Source organism: Budorcas taxicolor, chromosome 1 (genome assembly GCF_023091745.1).
Source record: "Budorcas taxicolor isolate Tak-1 chromosome 1, Takin1.1, whole genome shotgun sequence".
NCBI lineage: Eukaryota > Metazoa > Chordata > Mammalia > Artiodactyla > Bovidae > Budorcas > Budorcas taxicolor.
In genome coordinates this window covers 16,189,959-16,210,212 of record NC_068910.1, presented here as the reverse complement: position 1 = coordinate 16,210,212, position 20,254 = coordinate 16,189,959, and the positions used below count along the sequence as shown (strand labels likewise).

At 40.7% G+C, this 20,254-nt stretch overlaps 1 protein-coding gene across 4 annotated transcripts in view; it reads left to right on the top strand.

The window, feature by feature from the left end:
• The window catches only part of ARHGEF3 (Rho guanine nucleotide exchange factor 3), a 271,833-nt gene extending 252,785 nt beyond the window's left edge, over window positions 1–19,048 (top strand). For 3 of the 4 annotated variants that reach the window (XM_052636544.1, XM_052636535.1, XM_052636552.1), the window contains 6 exons: window positions 1,772–1,868; window positions 2,029–2,105; window positions 6,979–7,236; window positions 12,725–12,895; window positions 16,125–16,311; window positions 18,509–19,048. In XM_052636544.1, coding sequence (XP_052492504.1) covers window positions 1,772–1,868; window positions 2,029–2,105; window positions 6,979–7,236; window positions 12,725–12,895; window positions 16,125–16,311; window positions 18,509–18,861 — 1,143 coding nt within the window. In that variant the 3' untranslated portion in view covers window positions 18,862–19,048. The remainder of the gene's footprint in view (window positions 1–1,771; window positions 1,869–2,028; window positions 2,106–6,978; window positions 7,237–12,724; window positions 12,896–16,124; window positions 16,312–18,508) is intronic. The other variant, XM_052636557.1, reaches the window with a different exon arrangement.
• The last annotated feature ends 1,206 nt before the right edge of the window (window positions 19,049–20,254 follow it).

The window sequence follows — 20,254 nt, the reverse complement described above, 5'->3', positions numbered from 1 at the left end:
GCCTTGTAGTCTGCATAATCTTGACAGCCATCCTGCCTCAAAAACCTTTCCATTGTCCCCCGTGGAAGCTAAAATCCAGACTTCTTCCTGTGACACTCATAGCTTTCTCAAGAAATTACAGGGTTGGAAAGATGCTTCCCTCCTTCTAAGTGTCCTTGTGTGTGTGAATGTGCTCAGTTGCTCATTCATGTCCCATTCTTTGCGACCCCATGGGCTGTATGTAGCCCTCCAGGCTCCTGTGTCCATGGAATTCTCCAGACAGGAATACTCATGTAGGTGCCATTTGCTTCTGCAGGGGATCTTCCCGACCTGGAAACCTAACTTTATGCTAATATCAAGTCCCGTCTGTAGCATTCCTGAGAGATGGCCATCTGAGCTTTTGTTGGATACAGCCAACAAAAATTGAGTTTTGGGCAGGGCTGAAGGTGAAGAAGATGGGGAGGACAGAGAAGGCATTTAACTCTAGGAGACCTCTTGCTGGTCATAAGTCCAGCTCCTCCTTCCTCCCCCAAGATCAACCTCCTTACCTTTTTCACTTGTATCCTTTGCTTTGCTGGCCCTGCCTCCTGCAAACCCCTCCCTTTCATTTCAACCATCCAAGTCTACCTGTCCTCCAGAAGCAAACTCAAATACCAGTTCATTCCACAGTATTTACTACCTCCTTCTCTGTGCCAAGCACCTCATCTTTAAAATATCCAGTAGCCAATCCACCTCTAATTCTCTGATCTACTAGAGCAGTTATCATCTGGTGAATTTTTGCTGCCATGTGACATCTCTCCTATTTTTAATCTTAAACTTTTTTTTAATATTAATTTTTCCACACCTTTTTTTTTAATCTTCCCAGTGAGCTTTATAAAACTCCTTGAAGGCAGGGACTGTGCAGTCTGTCTTTGCAGTGCCTTGGGTATAATTGTGTACGCATGTATTATCCATGATCAACCCAGTCAATCCTAAAGGAAATCAGTCCTGAATATTCACTGGAAGGACTGATGCTGAAGCTGAAACTCCAAAACCTTGGCCACCTGATGTGAAGAACCAATTCATTGGAAAAGACCCTGATGCTGGGAAAGATTGAAGGCAGGAGGAGAGGGGGACAACAGAGGACGAGATGGTCGGATGGCATCACCGACTTGATGGACATGAGTTTGAGCAGGCTCCGGGAGTTGGTGATGGACAGGGAAGCCTGGCATGCTGTAGTCCATGGGGTTGCAAAAAATCGGACACAACTGAACAACTGAACTGAACTGTGGTTTACTTACCATTAATAAGAGATGATAAGATTGGCAGAGGTTTTGCCCTCTCTGCTTCAATTTCATAGTAAAGGATGCCAAGCACCTTTTTCCCCCTTCACAGTTTAAATATGGACTGATTGAAAAATAACCTAGTGGTAACTAATTTTGTACACAGTGGGAATTTTTCAAGCTGCTGGACCTTCAATAAGGTTAATTTTTAAAACATTATATAAATCAAATCTGCTCTTTATTTAGAATTCCTGCCCTTTCTGAGATGTAAGATATACTATGGAAAAAAAAAAAAAAAGCTTGAAAAAAATCAGCTTTAGTGTATCAACAAGTGCAAAGGCTGAAGGCAATACCGGATTCTCATCTGCTCCAACCACACCCATCTGCTGTTTGTGCAGCATTATGGGAGAATCACTGGGGAAAGCCATACACTCTGTTACTGCATAGGGCCTCTCAGAAGCCATTTACATTAACAGCTTGCTTTTTCTGATTGTAAATGCGTGCTTCCATCTCTTGCCCTTCTTGTGCAGGCCTATCACGACCCTATGCTGAAACTCTCCATAATGACAGAACAGGAGTTGAATCAAATTTTTGGAACACTGGACTCCCTGATTCCTCTCCATGAAGGTATAATTTTGTTCCCAGGATGAGTCGTGACTTGTAGCATTAACTGAGTTGTCTTATAACAAGTCATGGTTATGTAATAACATGAGTAACCCAGACTTTCCTAGCCCTGTTCATATTTTGAGTGCCTAACAAAATAAGGACTCTGTTTGTTTCTCACCAGACCTCCTTAGTCAGCTTCGAGATGTCCGCAAGCCCGATGGCTCGACTGAGCATGTCGGTCCCATCCTCGTGGGCTGGGTAAGAAAAGTTCTCTGGCTTTGACTGAAGATGATTTTCAGTAATGTCAATGGAGTTTCATTTTAGCTGGTCTTTTTTGTATAGGCAAACTTTTGGTTTCACATCAGAAAAATTAAAATGGCAAGTTTCTAGTTTAATTTATATTTATTAGCCTTTATCACCTCAGAGCATAGAAACAGTGTTTTTCTTATTATAAATGAATTGCATTTAAAGATAACATGGCCTTTGTGCAATGAAAGAGGTAAAGGCACACATGAAATTGTTACTAGTTTCACATCAAATTAAGTAAAACTAATTAATATTCATATCACTCCAATTACAAATATGGCTATTACCTCTCATCCTAGTGAATATTTAACGACAGCTTCCTGTGCATCACTAAGAAAGCTTTATTTGTGCTACCAAAAAAAAAATTTGTTTTCCTTATGGTCAAATGTCATTTCATAGACAAGGTAATAACTAAATACTGTTAATGTTTAGCATATATCTGATCCTAAGTAACTTCTTACGAGAGCTGGGTATTATGTTGATCTGTACCCCAACATAACCCATACCCTTTCATAATTGAGGAAATCAGTTGTGACTTTAGATTATGGTTGGTTCTGCGGCTGAGTTAGTGTTTTACTAAGTGCTTACAGTGGTGGTTCAGTTGTAGTTTATTTTAGACAAGGTATGCACTTTCGGTTTTGCCACAGGCCCCGCTGCTCCCTATTATGCATTTCTGTTTCCCTCTGTAGGTCCTTGAGTGTTCCACCCCTGCCCCAGGTATTTTTCATTTGTTATGAAGCAGATAATGAAAGCAGATTACTTTGAAGACTTCTTCCAGGCAGTATGAGCTCCCTCTGATCCACACAGTGTTCCAGAATAGGCAGGAAGTGCCACAGTAGCAGTGCTAGAGTCATTCCACTATTTGGAGAGTGTGTGAAGATTATAAATCCTATTACCATGTGAGTTGTGTTTATCAGGTTACACTTTATTTGTATATTAACCCTCCTAAATCTTCAGCAAGTAAGCTTTTCTTACCTTAATGCTTCTCCATTACTGCCTTGATCAAGAAACTTGGACCGTTTCATGACTTAGCTTTAGTCCAGGAGTCAGTTTTAGCACTGAGGCTGAAATATCCCAAGGGTATATGAAAGTCAAGTAATGTTCTAAGATAAATAATTTAGAAAATGTGCCTTAATATTTCAAGAGAGATCATTCATCTTATTTTTTTTTTAACTTTCATTTTATTATGAGCCCTGGTAGATGTCTTAACTTCATTAGCCCACAGAAAAATTTCTCTAAAAAGAGTCAGCCAGCTGGAGACAGAGGAGGTGTAATGAGATGAGAGAGTCTGCCCTACTGCTTCTTAAACTTCTTCAGTCTGTGGACTGCTTTGGTGGGAGAAGGAACAAGTTCAGAAAGGCACGATGACTCCTGTTTTTGATGAGACGGCAGTGTACAACTATAAGGTTTCCTTAGACATCATATACAAATTGTCTGTTCATGCGAGAAGCAAAAATGAACGCAGTCTGCTACTTTTCTTTTTCTGAAACAAATGCACTTTTGTTAGGAAATTGGTTTGATTTGAGGGTAGGTTTTGTAGTCCTTTTCTGTACTTACACCAAAGATGTTTGACCATGCCAGTCCATTGCTGTCTGGACACTTAGACATCAAATGGGAACTTGCAGCTTGAAGAGCAGCCTAAAATCACACAACTGGCCCATTGTTAACAGATCTCGTGGGAAATGGTCCCTATTTATCAGGCCTGATGAGCTGTTAAATGTTTTGCCTCTCTTCACTGCAGATGTGTCCGTGCGAGTGGGCATTGTAAACCAAGGGGTGCATCTGTTTGAGTTCTGGTCTTTTTAACAGAACAAAATAAACATCTTAGTAGACTTTGAATGAGAAAAGTCAAAGCCCATTCCACCCATGAAAAATTGATTTATTTCCCCCCAAAGGAAAAAAGTGGGCAAAAAAGCTCTTTTAAACAAGTAAGCTGCCCAAGTGGGATTGCCCTGACCAGTCCTTTTGACCTTAGAATGAATCAATTGCTTTTACTTTAAAGACCTTAAAGAGAGTGGTGGGTTTTTTTCAGGGAACCACCTTCTTTACTGGAGATCAGTAACCATGGGCTGGCCTGTTCTCATAAACCTCCCTTTCTCATAAAGAAACAGCTTCCCAAATTACATGTTCATGCTAACATTTTTTTAGTAATAAAATAATTTATCAGTGCTACTGAGCAGCAAGTTCTCATGTTAATTTGGGTTCTAATTAAATTTTCATTCCAAAGAGAGAGTCAGGATGCACGGAAGCAAAAAAACAAAAAACAACTTTGTTCTATCACTTTTCATAATGTTAGGAAGGTAGAAAGAATTTCTTTAAAAAAAAAAAAAAAAGAGAAAGCATTTTCTTATAAATTCTTGATAGTCTAAAAGATGGGGAGTACTTCAGAACTCTCAGGGGTTGTGGGAAGGACAAACACACTTCAGACTGGTTTTGTCTCCAGCTAAGCAAGTAGTTTGGCTTCTCTAAACCATAATTTCTTCAATAAAAATATTTTTGGAGTAAATAATAACAGCTAGTAGCTACCAGTTCTCAACTGGGAACCAACCTCCTGTTAACACTTTTTATCTGCTGTATCTCAACATCTCACTAAAAGAGGATATTAGTATGTGCATTTTGTAGGTGAAGAAAGGCTTCTGAAGGGTCCCTTGACTAGTAACTGAGTTAGGCTTTGAATGTGATTCTCCCTGTTCTAGAGTTATTGCACTGCATTTGGAAACCAAGATATGTGTATTCTTCATTCCCTATCTGGTTATAGATCACTTGTGGCTTTTTCTAGCCAGTGAGCTGTACCAGATAGGTTTTCAGGTTATGCTCAGGAAATGAGGACCCTGTCAGGTGTGAACGCAGGATCAGAGCCAGATTTGGTTGCCATGGCAGCAGGGCTGCATGGTCAGAGAGAGTAACGGCCCATTGGACAGCAAGCGATAGCGTGGTTGGGGTGCTTAGCTGGATTACATCTGATGGTTACTACTGATTTGTTTCTCCATAATGAAAACATTGGCCATTTCCAAGTCTTTTTAAAAGGCAAGGAAATGGAAATGAAATTAAGAGGGCCTGAGTCTCTTTCGAATTAACTCTGAAGATCTGAATTACAAGCCACAGTGCCACATGTGGGGTGTGTCTGTGTGTGTATAAGTCCCAATTATTATTACTTTCAAACACAGCATAGAGAAAAGAATTTCTGCAGCCCTTTTAAATAGAGAGGTTTTTGTTTTCATTACATGTAAGGAAGGTAGACGTTTCCAAAAATGTTAAACTCAACAGTGAACTTTTTAAACTTGACTTCCATGGTATCTTGTCTGATGTCAGTCACTGAGAAAATAATTTCGATAAAAGGTGTAAAAGAAGCAGCAGGACAGTTAAACTTTGACCCGTTTTTCAAATGCCGCTGCAGCTTATTTTTAAGCTGAGTTCATAAACCATCAAATGTTATCTAATCCAGTAATCCATTAAACATTCATTTATTAGTTCTTTCAAAATACAAACTTTGTCTGCTGTATAGTGGGCCTAGTGCACAGCACTGAGGATCCAAAAATGAAAGACCCTCTTGCCACCATCTCACACTGAATCCTTCTACAGAACAGGCGTTGTGGTGGATGTGACTTCCTAGTCCAGGGAGGGAAGCAAACACTGCAGGACCGTTGGCTGCATTTTATTGCCTCTGATGACCTTCTGGAAGCTGACAGCTTGTACATGAGGGTGCCATCATAGGGAGGAGTGGAAAGGGGAGATGAGCAGCCCTTTCACTGAGTCTTTGACCTTGTGTTTGCACCTTGTGACTAATGGGATATGTCAGGGAAATTAGTATTTGGCTGGAAGGAAGATGATGGACTCAAAAGTGTTCCAGCGTCTTAAAGTTTATTCTTTGCAGAGGGCTTCCCTGGTGGCTCAGTGGTAAAGCACCTGCCTGCCAGTTCAGGTGATGCAGGTTCAATCCCCAGGTCAGGGGAGGGGTGGAGAGCCCTGGAGAAGGAAATGGCAATGTTGGCCCTCCAGTGTTCTTGCCTGAAACATCCCGTGGACAGGGGAGCCTGGCAGACTACAGTCCACAGGATCGCAAAAGAATCAGCCAAGATTTAGTGACTAAACAACAACAACAATAATCTTTGCATGGAATTGTGATATTAACCATAAGGTATATTCTGGCCTGTCAGAACTAATTTTAAAGACATTTGTAAATGCTTTCTGTATCTAATTTTTTTACTAATTATACTTTTAACTTCTTGGATTTCTTTATAATTGGTCTACCTTGAAATCAAGTACTTTAAAACTAATGTAGGTAGAGGTGCTTGCTCTGGGCCATGCAAAAGTCTGGGCTGTGGGGTCTGACTCCTTTCTTTTTGTGCCATCAACTCTTCTAGATTAGTTTCTTATTAATAATTTTAAAAGAACCCTTATTAAAAAATATTCTTTCCTCTCACCAGATACTTTTGAAAGTTTAAGACAATTCTGTATGCATATGCAGTAATCCTCATTTAGGAAAATTCTGAATTGTGCACATATACAGTAATTCCAGTTCTTTTGCGTCTAGCTTAGATTGACAGAAATGCAAACAAATTATTGAGGTCTTAATAACCAAGAAAGTAAACATGCCGCTAAGAAAATAACTGTGCAAGCAAGCCGGAGCCTAAAGAGCTGTCTGTCTATTGCCTGCCATTTTGAAGATTCCATGTGTGTCTCCTCCAGCCTTGCAAACAGAGAGATGTTGGGCAGGCCTGGAGACCAGTTAGGCTTTGTTCAGTCCCAATGAGTGATGTCAGCGTGTAGCTTCAGAGCATACTTATTTTAATGCTGCACCCCTCCTTTCATGTTCCTTTCTTAGCTGCCTTGTCTCAGCTCCTACGACAGCTACTGCAGCAATCAAGTAGCTGCCAAAGCTCTGCTGGACCACAAAAAACAAGATCACCGAGTCCAAGATTTCCTGCAGCGATGTTTAGAATCCCCCTTTAGCCGAAAACTAGATCTCTGGAATTTCCTGGATATTCCACGAAGCCGTCTGGTGAAATACCCTCTGCTTCTTCGAGAAATCTTGAGACACACACCAAATGATAATCCAGATCAGCAGCACCTGGAAGAAGCTGTGAGTTTCTTTCTTTCTCCCCTTGGTCTTTCCCCAGTGGTTGTAAGATTGGGTAAATGTGTGAATGAAGGGTCCCTGGGTACTAGGACACAGGAATCTTGGATTCAGGGCTGGACTGAGGGTGGTGGTTTATTAGGGACTAAAGCATACACATATCTTGGTTTCCAACATGACTTGACCATGTTTTGATTTTGTCAATCACTGTTATTCCTAATCTGTGAAATGCAGTATTTACATGAAATGCATTCTAAAGTCCCTTTGATTCTAAAGTTTCTTGATTCTGAATAGGTGACTCTATAATCTGTTTGTTGCAATTCCTGATTATTAGGGTAAGATCTCTGTAGAGATTTTAAATTGAGTAGCTTTGTTTAGTTAGCAAATGGAAGTTGCCTTTTGCCTTTTACCGAAGCCCATTTGTGAAATCAGCACCCATTTGAAACCCAGCTGTCCTTGGCCCCAGATTAATGCATAGAGCCTAGTCAAATCTACTCATCAGTGACTGTATTGGGTATGGGGCTGGGTGGTTTGGGAAATATGGATTCTTCCCTAGCAGCAATTTAAGACCAGGAAAAATCAGATCCATATCATGGGATGTGGTGAACTGTGACGTTCTGCTCAGAGAGCTCAGTTCTGGCTGCAGTGCTCTGCAGGACAGGATAGAGGAGATGACAGGCCAGAGGAGCAAACAGCCAGGGCAAAGGTGTAAAGAAATGATAGGGTACGTCATGCCAGCGAGTGCCATTGACCAGTTTGCCTGGGGTTGATAATAGTCAGAAAACAGCAAGAGAAGGGACTTGAGGGTGGTGGTTCACATTGGGTATGCAGTTGTAAATATCAATTTGAGACCCTTTTCCTTTCTTGTGCTTTTGTTTCTTAAGTAGCTTAGATTCAGGTTCTAATTCCAGCGCTGTCACTGACAAGCTGTGTGATCTTGGACATGTAACATTGCGTCTGTAGCACAGGGGACAGCAGAGACTAGGGACAGGGAATCAAGTTGGAAGGATGTTGCAGTGGTCCAGATGCGTAGTCTTGGAAACCTGCTCAGGGAGTTAGCAGTGAGGATGCAGAGACCAGTTCTAATAGTTCATTCCCTGACTGGATCTGGGACAGTAACAAGCTGATAAACAGAGGTGATTGGAAAATCAATCAAAAGCCTTGAGTCGGTGGAGCAAACTGCCCATCTCTTCCCAGAGAGGGGCTTAATAACATCGGGTGGCCAAAGAGTTTTCTGTACGATGGTATGGCAAAAACCCAAATGAACGTTTTGGCCAACTCAATAGTAATTAGTAACAACAACAGTAGTAAATAGTAACAGCAACAACAATAACACCTACTAACATGTATTGAATACCTAGTAAATCATGTTTATGTGATCATCTAATGGGTTATGTATCTCATTTAACCCTCACATTAACCTATGAGAAAGCTGTTCATGTTAGGGCTGTTCTCCTTTACCAGATAAGGCATGGGGGCATTAAATAATTCGCCCAAGTCTGGGCCAACAGGTAATGGAGTTGATATCCAAACCTTGTCAGTGTAAACTGCCACTCTTATGACTTCTCCACTTCTTTGTGCTCCTCTGCCACAGAGCTGAAAGACGGGCTACTTTTTTAAGCCCCTCTTGTTTCTGGAACTACAGAAATCTGTCTAGCTACCAGGCTTTATGGAAGGCCTCACCAATCCAGAGCTGGGCCAGTTGTCCGTGTAGGGACAGAGAAGAATAGGAAAGACTCTCCTGATTCACAAGGTGTTTGAGGTGTCTGGCAGGCCCAGCATACAGACCAGGCTCCCAGTCCAGCACAACGGGGAATGCAGGCCCGAGATGAGGCCCAGCTCACTTCATGTCTGTTTTTATTACTCGAAAGAGCAATACTGTGGCCTCCTCTCCATATCTCATCCCAGCAAGTGTGTGGTCTGTAGGAATGAGAACAACAGGGAACTCGAACTAGTCTAAATAATTACTTTGGTGAAGAATGCAAGCCTACTCTAGGTTTTCCAGTAAAGATTTCTTCTTTTTAAAACGCAGCATGAAAGAATAATGCTTTGTTTAAAAACAAGAAGGAAAAAAAAAAGTAAGCTAAAGTTTGAATTTAAAAACAGATAGATAAGAATATGATTGTTTGCAATACACCAGTTTCCTTAGTGCATAAAATTCTTCAGGCAAATTTGCCAAGTTCTTCATGCAGATTTAGGTGTGAAGCATGGTATACCTGCATTTGAAAATGTCTACAAAGCAAGTCTTCTAAATGTCCATTTACACTGTATAGGCACAGCAATTTTTTTTCCTCTTCTTTACAAAATCCTTGTGGCATTATCCTGGATGAACAGAAATGTTTAGCCCTGTACTCTTGAATGCATCATGAATGTTTGATAACCATAAAATCCACACTACCATTGTAGCTTAACTAATATGTCCCCTGAATAAATTTTCCTCCTCTGAGAAGAAAAAATCAGAGAACTCTAAATAAATTTCTTCTACACCAAGCATTCAGTCTTATGATTGGATCTAAGGAAAGATCTTCCTTTTTAATATAGTGTGTAAACTACCACATCTGTATTAGAATTGCTTAATAGTGCTTTGAAAGGTTGATAGAAATTTCCCCCCAAAGAGAACATCTTAAAATAGGACTTTGGATACTTGTATATTCCAGATCTGGTTGTTTACTGTTTTGTATTCTAAGGATTGTTTCAGTCAGAAAATTATCCTGTAAACCATCTCTTCCCTCTGCCTGCCACTGCTCCAATTCCCTAAAAAAAAAAAAACAAAAACAACCCACTGGAATCAATGGAAAGAACAGTCCTTTTTTTTTTTTTTTTTTTTTTTGATGCAACTACAGTGAAACCTGCTATTCTTGGTCCATGTCAGGAGCCAACGAGTAGATGATATTACCTCACAAGGGGCCAGACAGACAGGGCTTTCAGAGTCTACTTTGAGCATGACGATTCCAGCATGTGGGGGTTTAATCCTTATTCTGTTACGGACATCTTTCATCATGTCGCTTTACTAGCCCCTGCCCTTCAGCCTGAACCCAAATAAGAAATGCAACGATAAATTTAAATGCGCAACTACCATGATTGTTGTTATTGGCAATATCCTATGTGTAACTTTATTCCTTGCTGCAATTCTGCAAAATAACTTCCTCTTGAGAACTAGTACAGAGAGATTAGACATGGCATGCAGGTATATTAGTTATGTATACAACTGAATTAAATACAAAAGCAGTATTTTCAATAAATGAAAGCAGGCCCAGAGTCACTACAATAAATACAGATACAGAATATGGAATAACACCAAATGTTTCCATTCTTTTGTCTCTCTTTGTGTTTTTTTCAAACACCAAAGAAAGAAGCAGCATTTGAGAGTAGTCATAGCTGCCTAAGGAAGCACTGTGGCTTTTGAGTTTATTAATCTTCATGTGATATGCCAGCTGTTCAGTTCCTGAGTTAAATTAGGAAATGAACGTCGCTTTATGCCTATCGTACATCCTCTTCTGGTTTCCTGGATTCTTGCAGGAAATTCAGAAAATTGACTCAAATACTGATTAATTCCAGCTGCCCAGGTACACCTAGTAATGTCTGATAAGATGAGCCACAGCACTTAATGCTCAGGCTTAAAAAAAAAAGGAAAAAGTATGAGTTTCAATTCACATTAAAAATGTAATAAAATAGAAAAATAAGGTAGACACAGAACAATTGTTCAGATACTGCCCATGTATTTTAAGCTTCTTGAGGGCAGGGACCCTGTCTCGTTTCCTTGAATGCCACCACCTAGTCAGACACTGAACAGATGCTCAACAAACATTAATTGAATTAATTTGCAAGATGACTCATAGTTTCAGTATATTTTGTGAAATTTCTGTTTTGTTTGTTTTTGAAAGCAACAAATAATCAGTCATCTTTGAAAACCAAGGAGGAGAGAAACAAGGAGAAAGTTAGGGTACCAAAGTGTACCATTTATTACTTGTTTTGTGTTACTGAAACTCAGATTAATTTCACAGCACTTGTACTTAACATTAGGTTGACATCAAAGACCAAAAAACTTCTTTATATGAAGTAAAGAACCTATACTTTTAAAAATAATGTGTTTTATTTTTTTAATTATCAAGTAGTACTACACTCAGATTTGGAAAACAGAAAAGAATAAATAAATGATCTTTGAAACTGTTAGTAGCTAAAGCATGTAGATTATACCTGTGTCCTTAGGATGCAGTCACCAGACATCAGCTCAAAGCTAGATCTTCTGTTGAACTGCATAGAAGTGCCAAAGCTATAATTGTGTAGAAGTTTTTAATCCAGTTTCTTTGGTCACGAGGCACGTGAAAAATAATTACTTAACAATCTTAGAATTCACTGCCACTTGAACAAAGTCTGGTAGCTTTTAGCTGAGTAAAGGCCTCTTTTGAAACCTTGCTTTTCAAAGACTGGTCTGTTTTTCCATTAAATCAATGCAACCAAGAAGAGGCCTTACTCACATTTCTCATCTGTTGTTTTCTATTAAACCCACCGCAAGAAAGATGGGACTGTTGGTCTTTTCACTACTAAGGGACAGAAGTCTCTGCTGAGAAAGTCATTCCTTTGCCTTGGATTGGTGTCTTTGAGTTTTTTTCTCAACTAATTTATTGCTCCTTTTTTCTAGAATTTTCTAATTTTTAGATTTATCATTCATGTGCTAAAACACCACCACATTGGGATAAATGACCACTGAACATGTCTCAGTGTTGTTCACTTGTTTTGTTTTGCTTCATTTTGTATTTAACCGTAATGCATCCACCATTGCTTTGAAATCACTCTGCCCCTGTCTTGTTTGAGTGTGCTGTAGGAATGGGCATGAGTGTATATAGACAAATCGTCTCCATTCTTACTCCTAGTGTCCTTTCTTTCCATTCCTAGTTCTCTGCCCTTCATAAATGAGTTATGTTTTGTCACTAAATGATACCCAAACTATTTATTCACACCCAATTTGAATGTGTTGTTTGTAGGTTAAATACATGGAGAGAGACCTTGAAACTGGGTTTCAAATCCACAAGGACCATCCCTTTTCTGAACTGTTATATTCTGCTTTGTTTTCTCTCCTTGGCTATATTTTTTGTTCTACCGTGTTGAGCATATGTTAAGAAATGCATGATACAGAGCCTAGTGGCTATAAGTCCTGCACATTGAAAGCAGTACTTCACGTTTCTTTCTCTCAGACAAAATTCCACATCGACATTGATTTTATATTTAATACAAATATAGATGTGTGTGTGTGTGTACAAATGAATATATATATACGTATTTATATGTGTACATGTATATAGATGGTATATGGACAGATAGATACAGTATGTTAAAAGCATTTTTCCCCCTTTTCCCAAAGCAGCAGCTTAGATAATGCGATCTCAGAATTAGATCCAAGTGTATCTTAGCGACTTTCTAAGGTTAAGTCCCTGGGCCTTGTGGATGTGAATGGTTTGATTACTTTCCCCATACTTCCTTTTTGTTTTTACAGATAAACATCATTCAGGGAATTGTGGCAGAAATCAATATCAAGACTGGAGAATCTGAATGCCGCTATTATAAAGAGCGACTTCTTTACTTGGAGGAAGGCCAGAAAGACTCTCTAATTGACAACTCAAAGGTGCTGTGTTGTCATGGTGAACTGAAGAACAACCGGGGCGTGGTGAGTAGTTGCTCTCCTTCAGTGATTTCATCCTGAGCCTCCCTGACCCCTTCATCCATGTGATATTGAGCCTCCTATTACAATGCCTTCCATAAGCAGAATCATGTTCTTTAGACAAAAACTTTCTCAAGTGTCTTTTATATCACAGGATCATATATTATTAAATTTATTTTATATATTATTTATACATATATTTTAAATGTCATCACCAGTACATATTCAGAAAAATTTTGGAAACCATCATAGAGTTGCCAGCTTTTTATGTTGTTTGGTCATGTTGTTGTTTTTGACCCTCAAAAACAAACACAAAACAATTACTATCTCCTCCCACTTTGCTATCAGCAAGTAATAAATGATTTTAACAGGATGTTAAAAGTATATGATCTCAGAAAAATAGATAGTTCTTTAATTGAATTCATTTAGCTTTATGAGAAATTCTTCTTACGAGTTGGTGCCTATCCACAAACTGACATTTTGAGACCAGTTTTTTATTTTTGTGTTTTGTTTAAAATAGCAACCTACCCACCATCAGCTCTGCATCTAGCTCTGACTTGTAAACACTCCATTTCCTGGCTTTTATTCTTCTGTACATATTGAAATTGTTCCTCCTCTCCTGTCATAGCAACTTGCACAAATCTCCCCTGGAGGGCTTGCTACGGTAGGTTGTGATTCTCCATTTATCTGTTAGCATTTCCCACTTTATCATGCTCTTTTAGGGTGGAGACTGTGCCTTGTCAGTCCCTTTCATGGAGACCTGACATATACTAAGGCACTGAGTAGTCTCAGGTGGATATGTGAGTGAATGAATGAATAAATGTTTACATGAAGGAAAAATGGACGTGAATTAGAGAGAGATCAAAATTGAGTCAACTCACCAGGCTTTTTTAAAATATGTAACAATAGAAAATAATGCGAATATGCAGTATTTCCATGATTTTTATCCATTTATATATAACATGTTTTATATATCGATTGTACTATATATAACATATGTTCATATTTTAGCATTGAGAAGGCCATTGAGACAGTCTCCACTTCTCTTTTGTTTCATCTTTAGTATCTAGCCAACCCTTAGAATGAAAGCCAAAACTTGATGGAAAAGCTCCTAATAAAGCTTTGATGATTCAGAGGCTGCCTTTTTGACCTGGGCTATAAAGTGGCATTTATGAGCAGGCTTGGAGATGGTATTTGAAATCACTGAGGACATGTCAGAGCGTCCATTATCAGTGCTGCTGTAGATCTAACCAGCTGATGTTGCAACAAAGGTTGTGAGACCTGTCACAGGCCACTGCTTGAAGAGATGTTTCTGTTTGACTGGGAGTAACTGATTACCAGGCAACTGCGTTCTGCTTTGCGCTGATTTTTGGAAAGCACTGGTAGACTTCTAATGGGTGATACTCCAACTCCTTGAACACTGTTCCTCAGAAGCCCTGTGACGAATAGAAAGGAGCATCACTGTATGGAACGGGGGCCTGTCTTCCTTCTGTCCATCAGTCAAGGGCTGAGACTCTGGTCGGCTGTGCCTGGGTCATTAAAGATGACCCCTACCTAGTTCATGTTTCAGGCAGATTGATTTTTGAAAACAAAGATTTTGATTGAAGGGGGGCACTTGTTTTTGTTTTTTTGTTTGCTTCTTTGCTTTTTCCCCGTGGAGGTGTAAAAGTCATGGATAAAGTCAGGAGTCAGGGGGAAAAAGTCTCAGTAGTTTGAGGGCAGGAAGGAGCTGCAACTAGGAAGAGGAACTCTCAGTGAACATTCATAAACAAGGAATATTTTTTTAAAGTTGCCCAGATAATCAGTGTTCAAACCTCCTGCCTTGGCTAGAAGAGAGATTTGAAGTAGAAGCAGTGTAAAAATCTCTGATTATTTTTAGTATATGAAACAGTGACTCACACCTCCCCTCACCAATCCCCATTATCATTCCCTTCACCATTCCCCTCCACCACCAGAGAAAAAAGCCCTTACTTGGTTATTTTGTGCTTTTCTTTGTTTTGCGGTCTTCAGACCTCCCCCTACCCCAAATACACACCAATACAGAACCACCATCCTTTGTTTCCATAAGCCAACATTTAGTTGAGCTTCCGTTTCTGCAGTTTTTGATGTATGTGTGTGTGTGTGTCTGTCCATCCGTCAGTCTGTGGCAGGGTTGGGGTAGATGGCCCACAAGTGTCTTTTCTTCCAAATGTAAAATTATCTGATAACACTGAAAGTGCTTCCCTGACCCCAAGTCAGGATTCTAATGTGAATTTTCAGCCCTATTCTTCTGGTCTCCTCCTTGAAACTCCTAGGCTGACGTTCCCAAATATTACTGCTGGAAAACCAGAACCTAGCTGCAGAATCATGGATCATCTCACTTCAACTCCTAAGCATTTCCAAGCTATGGGAAGAGTCTGGCACTTGGAGTTGAATGGAGCCAATTTACCCCAGCTCCACTCAGAAAAATTGCTTTTGTAATGTGGTTTTGAGACAAGCCTTTATTTTCGAGATTCTTTTTTTGCCCACAACACACACATCAGTCATCAGTCCTTTAAGCACAACCTCTTCGGAGAACTGAGGTTCTTATGAACTTTACCAAGAAGGACAACTGCTTTGATCATCTCTCTTCATGGCTACAGCTGCATACTCTGGTTTCCTCGGGAATGGGCAGTGTTCCGAGCCAGGGTGCCTGGGTGAAGCTGATAATCAGCTCTGTGGTGGAATGAATGAGTGTTTCACGGGTTTGAGAAGCAAAGATTAATATTAGGCTCAGATATACCAGTCTCATCCTTTATGGACTGTTGCTCATTTTGATCTCTTAGAATTGTACTGGATATAATAAACTAAAGCCAGGAAAGGACTGACTTTTTTTTTTCCTCCATTACACCCTTTGTTCTATGGGGTTTCTATTTCTTTTTTAATATTCCTGTAATAAAAGTACTAGAAACCATGTATGCCTGCATGTGTTGTGAATTGTGAACACGCCTGTAGCTGGCAGACCTGAATGCAGGTGTCTGTAGGCAGAAAGGCCTTCTTCACTGGGGCCCTTGGGAGGTGCTCTTACAGGACAGGCAATGGATGCATCTGGAAATGCCTCCAACCCCCAACTGGTGTTCTCCTGGAGGTAGATTTGAGCTGAGAAGTTCATAGGTCAGTTTGAAACTGGTACCCAGGGACCTGTTATCCCCAGAGGTCTACTTATCAACTCCTTAGATTATTGCTTAAAGGAATCCTGTGTATTCTTTTCTTCCAGAAACTACATGTCTTCCTCTTCCAAGAAGTGCTTGTTATCACCCGCGCCGTTACCCACAATGAGCAGCTCTGCTACCAGCTGTACCGGCAGCCTATCCCCATGAAGGACCTCCTGCTGGAAGACTTGCAGGATGGGGAAGTGAGGCTGGGCGGCTCCCTACGCGGGGCATTCAGCAACAATGAGAGAAGTACGGATGGCTGTCCCTCTTGACCTGTGGAATGCCTTTGGTAGTGGTGGTTTGCAGGGAGTGGCCGGCTGGTGAAAGAGACAAGCCATGGCCTTGGAGTCAAATTGCATCTCAGTTGTGTTTCATCACTTAGAGGTTGTGGAACCTTACTCAACCTCTAGGAGCCTTAGTTTCCCATCTGCAAAGTGGGGATGCATGCATACCTGCTTCATAGGATTGTTCTAAGGATTAAGTGAGACACTGTGAGTTGACCTCTGTCCAGCATGACTGGTGCCCCCTATGCTCCCTTTCTCTGACTGCTTCCACTGGATAAAAGCCTTCTTAAGACCAGACTGTCCCTATGTGACTGCAGCCGCTTAACAGTGGGAGTTCACATAGCTGACTTGTGTCTAAAGAGGCACAACTATGGTCAACTGGGCTGAGGGTTTATCTGTAATTACTTGAATGGGCTTCTCTGACTTGAGATTTAGTAAACAAAGGAATTAACCAAGAGAAGCTTAGATAGCAGTGTCTAACTAGGGTCTTCTATGTGTCAAACACTGTGCCAGGCACTGGTATACACTGGTCTACCACAAAGGTCAATTTTGGGGGAGCCCTGTGGCTCCATTTACCTTGTGATGGAGAAAATAGATGAGAAATAACTAAATATTCTGGGTGTGTTTTTTAAAAAAAAAACAACTAAAACCCATTAAGGAGACAGAGAATAGCAATAGGAGATCTGTTTAAGATGAAATGATCAGGGAAGTCGTCTTTGAGCAAGTAACATTTGAGCCTGTTGGGTTAATATTGGTGTCATATTGTCCAAGTAGTTAATATACACTGCCTGTTAGCTCCACACCAGCCCCTCCGCCCTAGTGGTAGTACTTACATTTCTCCAATAGCAATGTAGGAGCATTTACATATATTATTATGTTTATCCCTCATAATAACCATCTAAGGTTGAATCTCTTTGTTTTCCCCATTTTACAAATAAACTGAAATGTAGAGGAGTCAAGGCATTTGCCTCACAGAAAAGAGTGGAGCTTGAATTTATCTGAAGCCAGTGTGTTGACCTCAAGGATCTTGCAGGGGGACTGGACTGACTGAGCTCAGACACGCCCATGAACCACATGCATGTGACTCATGGGGCCCATGAAATGCCAGTTAATGTTGTTATTAAATTAAATCAAATGTCTTCCATATTGTGCACTATCATTTTTTAAATGCACATAGCTCCAGGACTTCCCTGGCAGTCCAATGGTTAGGACTGCATGCTTTCACTTCCGAGGGCCTGCGTTCAACCCCTGTTTGGAGAACTAAGATCCCACAAGCCACATGGCATGGCGTGAACAAAAATATATATAAATAAATAAAAATTTTAAAGAAACAAATGCATATAGCTCCTGTTGGCAGTTATTAGAATGTCATTTCATTTTAAAATGAATCCAAACTTTTAAGAGTTCTGTCTGTATCTTGGGACTTCCCCGATGGTCCAGTGGGTAAGGTTCTGAGTTCCCAGTGCAGGGGGCGTGGGTTCGATCCCTGGTCCGGGAACTGAGATCCCACATATTGCAGCTAAGCCCACGCGTGCTTCAGCTACTGAGCCCATGCACCCTAGAGCCCACATGTAACAACTAGAGAGGCCTGTGTACTACAGTGAAGACCCAGTGCAGCAAAAAAAACAAAAGAATTCTATCTTTACATGTCTTCTCAGTCATCCAATACTAAATACACAGGTACTATCATGTGGAGGATCTTGGACTTGTTTGATGTTACAAAGAGCATCTTGAACTTGAAAAAGCTTTAGCTTGGGGCAGTTGTTAAAATGACAGATTATCAGCTCCCCCTCCCTCCCCGACTCCAGATCTGTTGAATCCAAATTCCTAAGGGGAGGACCCTGGGATCTGTATTTTTACCATGTTGTTTGGAGATTTTGATATATGGCCAGGTTTGGTACCCAGTACTTCAGGGTCCCAGACAGAGTTGTTCTGTACTGATTTGATAGCTTTGGAAGGCCACTGAGTGCCAGACCTGTGTCAACACCTGTTGGTTGATGGAGGCTGCAGGGTGGAGCCGAGCCATGTCCTGAAATAGTAGGACATTTAGTAATCAGTGAGTGATCTCGCCCTGAATACCAGGGTTAGTGTCACCGCATAGGTTATCTTTGACCTGCGGAAATATCTGTCCACTGACCTTTTTTGTGTGTTCTTTTTTCTAGTTAAAAACTTCTTCAGAGTGAGTTTCAAAAATGGATCCCAAAGTCAGACCCACTCATTACAAGCCAATGACACATTCAACAAACAGCAGTGGCTCAACTGTATTCGCCAAGCCAAAGAAACAGTTCTGTGTGCCACGGGGCAGGCTACGGTCCTTGATTCTGAGGGACCATTCCTAGATCCCGCCACCGGGAGCAGGGAGCCACAGGGAGAAACAAAACTTGAGCAGATGGACCAGTCAGACAGTGAATCGGATTGTAGCATGGACACGAGTGAGGTCAGCCTCGACTGTGAGCGCATGGAACAGACAGACTCTTCCTGTGGGAACAGCAGGCATGTTGAAAGCAACGTCTGACAGAAGCGTGTGCTTCCTGGAAGTTGCCCTGTGTCTTACCTGTACAGTATTTGCATTCCACATGTGGAACGGTTTGGAGAAGCACTTTTTCACACTTTTGTGACTGTGTTGACCCAGTCTCTTCTGTCTGTACTTTTTTGTCTCTAGTACTGTAACTGCCAATTTGTGTCAGCTGGAATCTGTGGCAATTGTTACCCTGTATTGTTTTTCCCAAGTGTCTGGATGGGTGGATATGTACTTGAACAAGTTATCAATATTTTCACTGGTCCTGCTGGATTTTAAAAAATAGAAAACAGCCTCTAATCTGCTGTTTCATATAGATTACTTTTAAAGGATCCTTCCTCATTTCTCTAGTACTTTTCTAGCTCTTTGACAGAATAGCTAAAGGCATGAATTTTCAAGGGCCTTGCAAACAGGGCATGAGGAAGTTACCTGTGTAATCGTTATGGTGTTTGAAGGAAACTGGGAAAGATCATTGTTTCAAGTTAAATCGGTCTGATATCATCCAACCAAAAAGCAGGAAAACATCCCTGGGGATTCTGAAGGTTTAATTTCGCAAAGGAAGAAGCGCTCTCTTGACCTTGCAATTTCATCCAGTACAAATCTGATGCAATAATTTACTAGGACATGAAATAAAGTCTGACCTTAAAAGGATCGGCACAAAAGCGGCTGTCAACTCTGAATCTTGAACTGAAGTGTATATTGTATGAGGAGGGCTCTGCCATAGATGCTGGCTGGCCTTAGATAGGCATTTCTAGCCTAAAACATCAGAACAGAACTCATCGGGCCTGGGAAAACCTGGCAGGAATAGCAGAAAGGCCCTCTTCACTTTGTTTCCTCTGCCTCAGCCCACTCATATTTTCGAGCATGAATGAAGAGATGACGGAGAGGCTGTGGCTGCGTCAGTGACTCTGTTTATAGAAACATGTGAGAAGAATTTGGAAGAAGTCCTCCATCATGACCTTGTGTCGGAAGCATTAAAAAAGAAAAGCAAAGTCCAGTGTCCTTCTGGGAAAGATCAGAGCCTGGGGTTTTCCTGCTTCACTTTCGGGTCATCATTTGCCATCACTGGCTCTGTGCTGGGATCAGAATCATAATTACATTCTCCAGAGGCTGACTTAATTAACTCCGTCATCAATCAGCATGCGTTGGCCAAACTAGTAACCTCTTTGTCCAGCCTTGATTTACAATGTAGGGTGAGCTGCAGACCTTTGAAAAAAGTTAACTGAATACACAGAAAAGCTCTGCGTGAGTGTAAATGTTAAAGATGACTGGTGCAAAATTGTACCCACACCAGCACTAGTAGTAATGATTCTAAATTATTGCCAAAAAGCTTTTTTTTTAATCTGTGTCTTTCAAGTTTACACAAAGGAGAGCAGTAAATACTATGTTG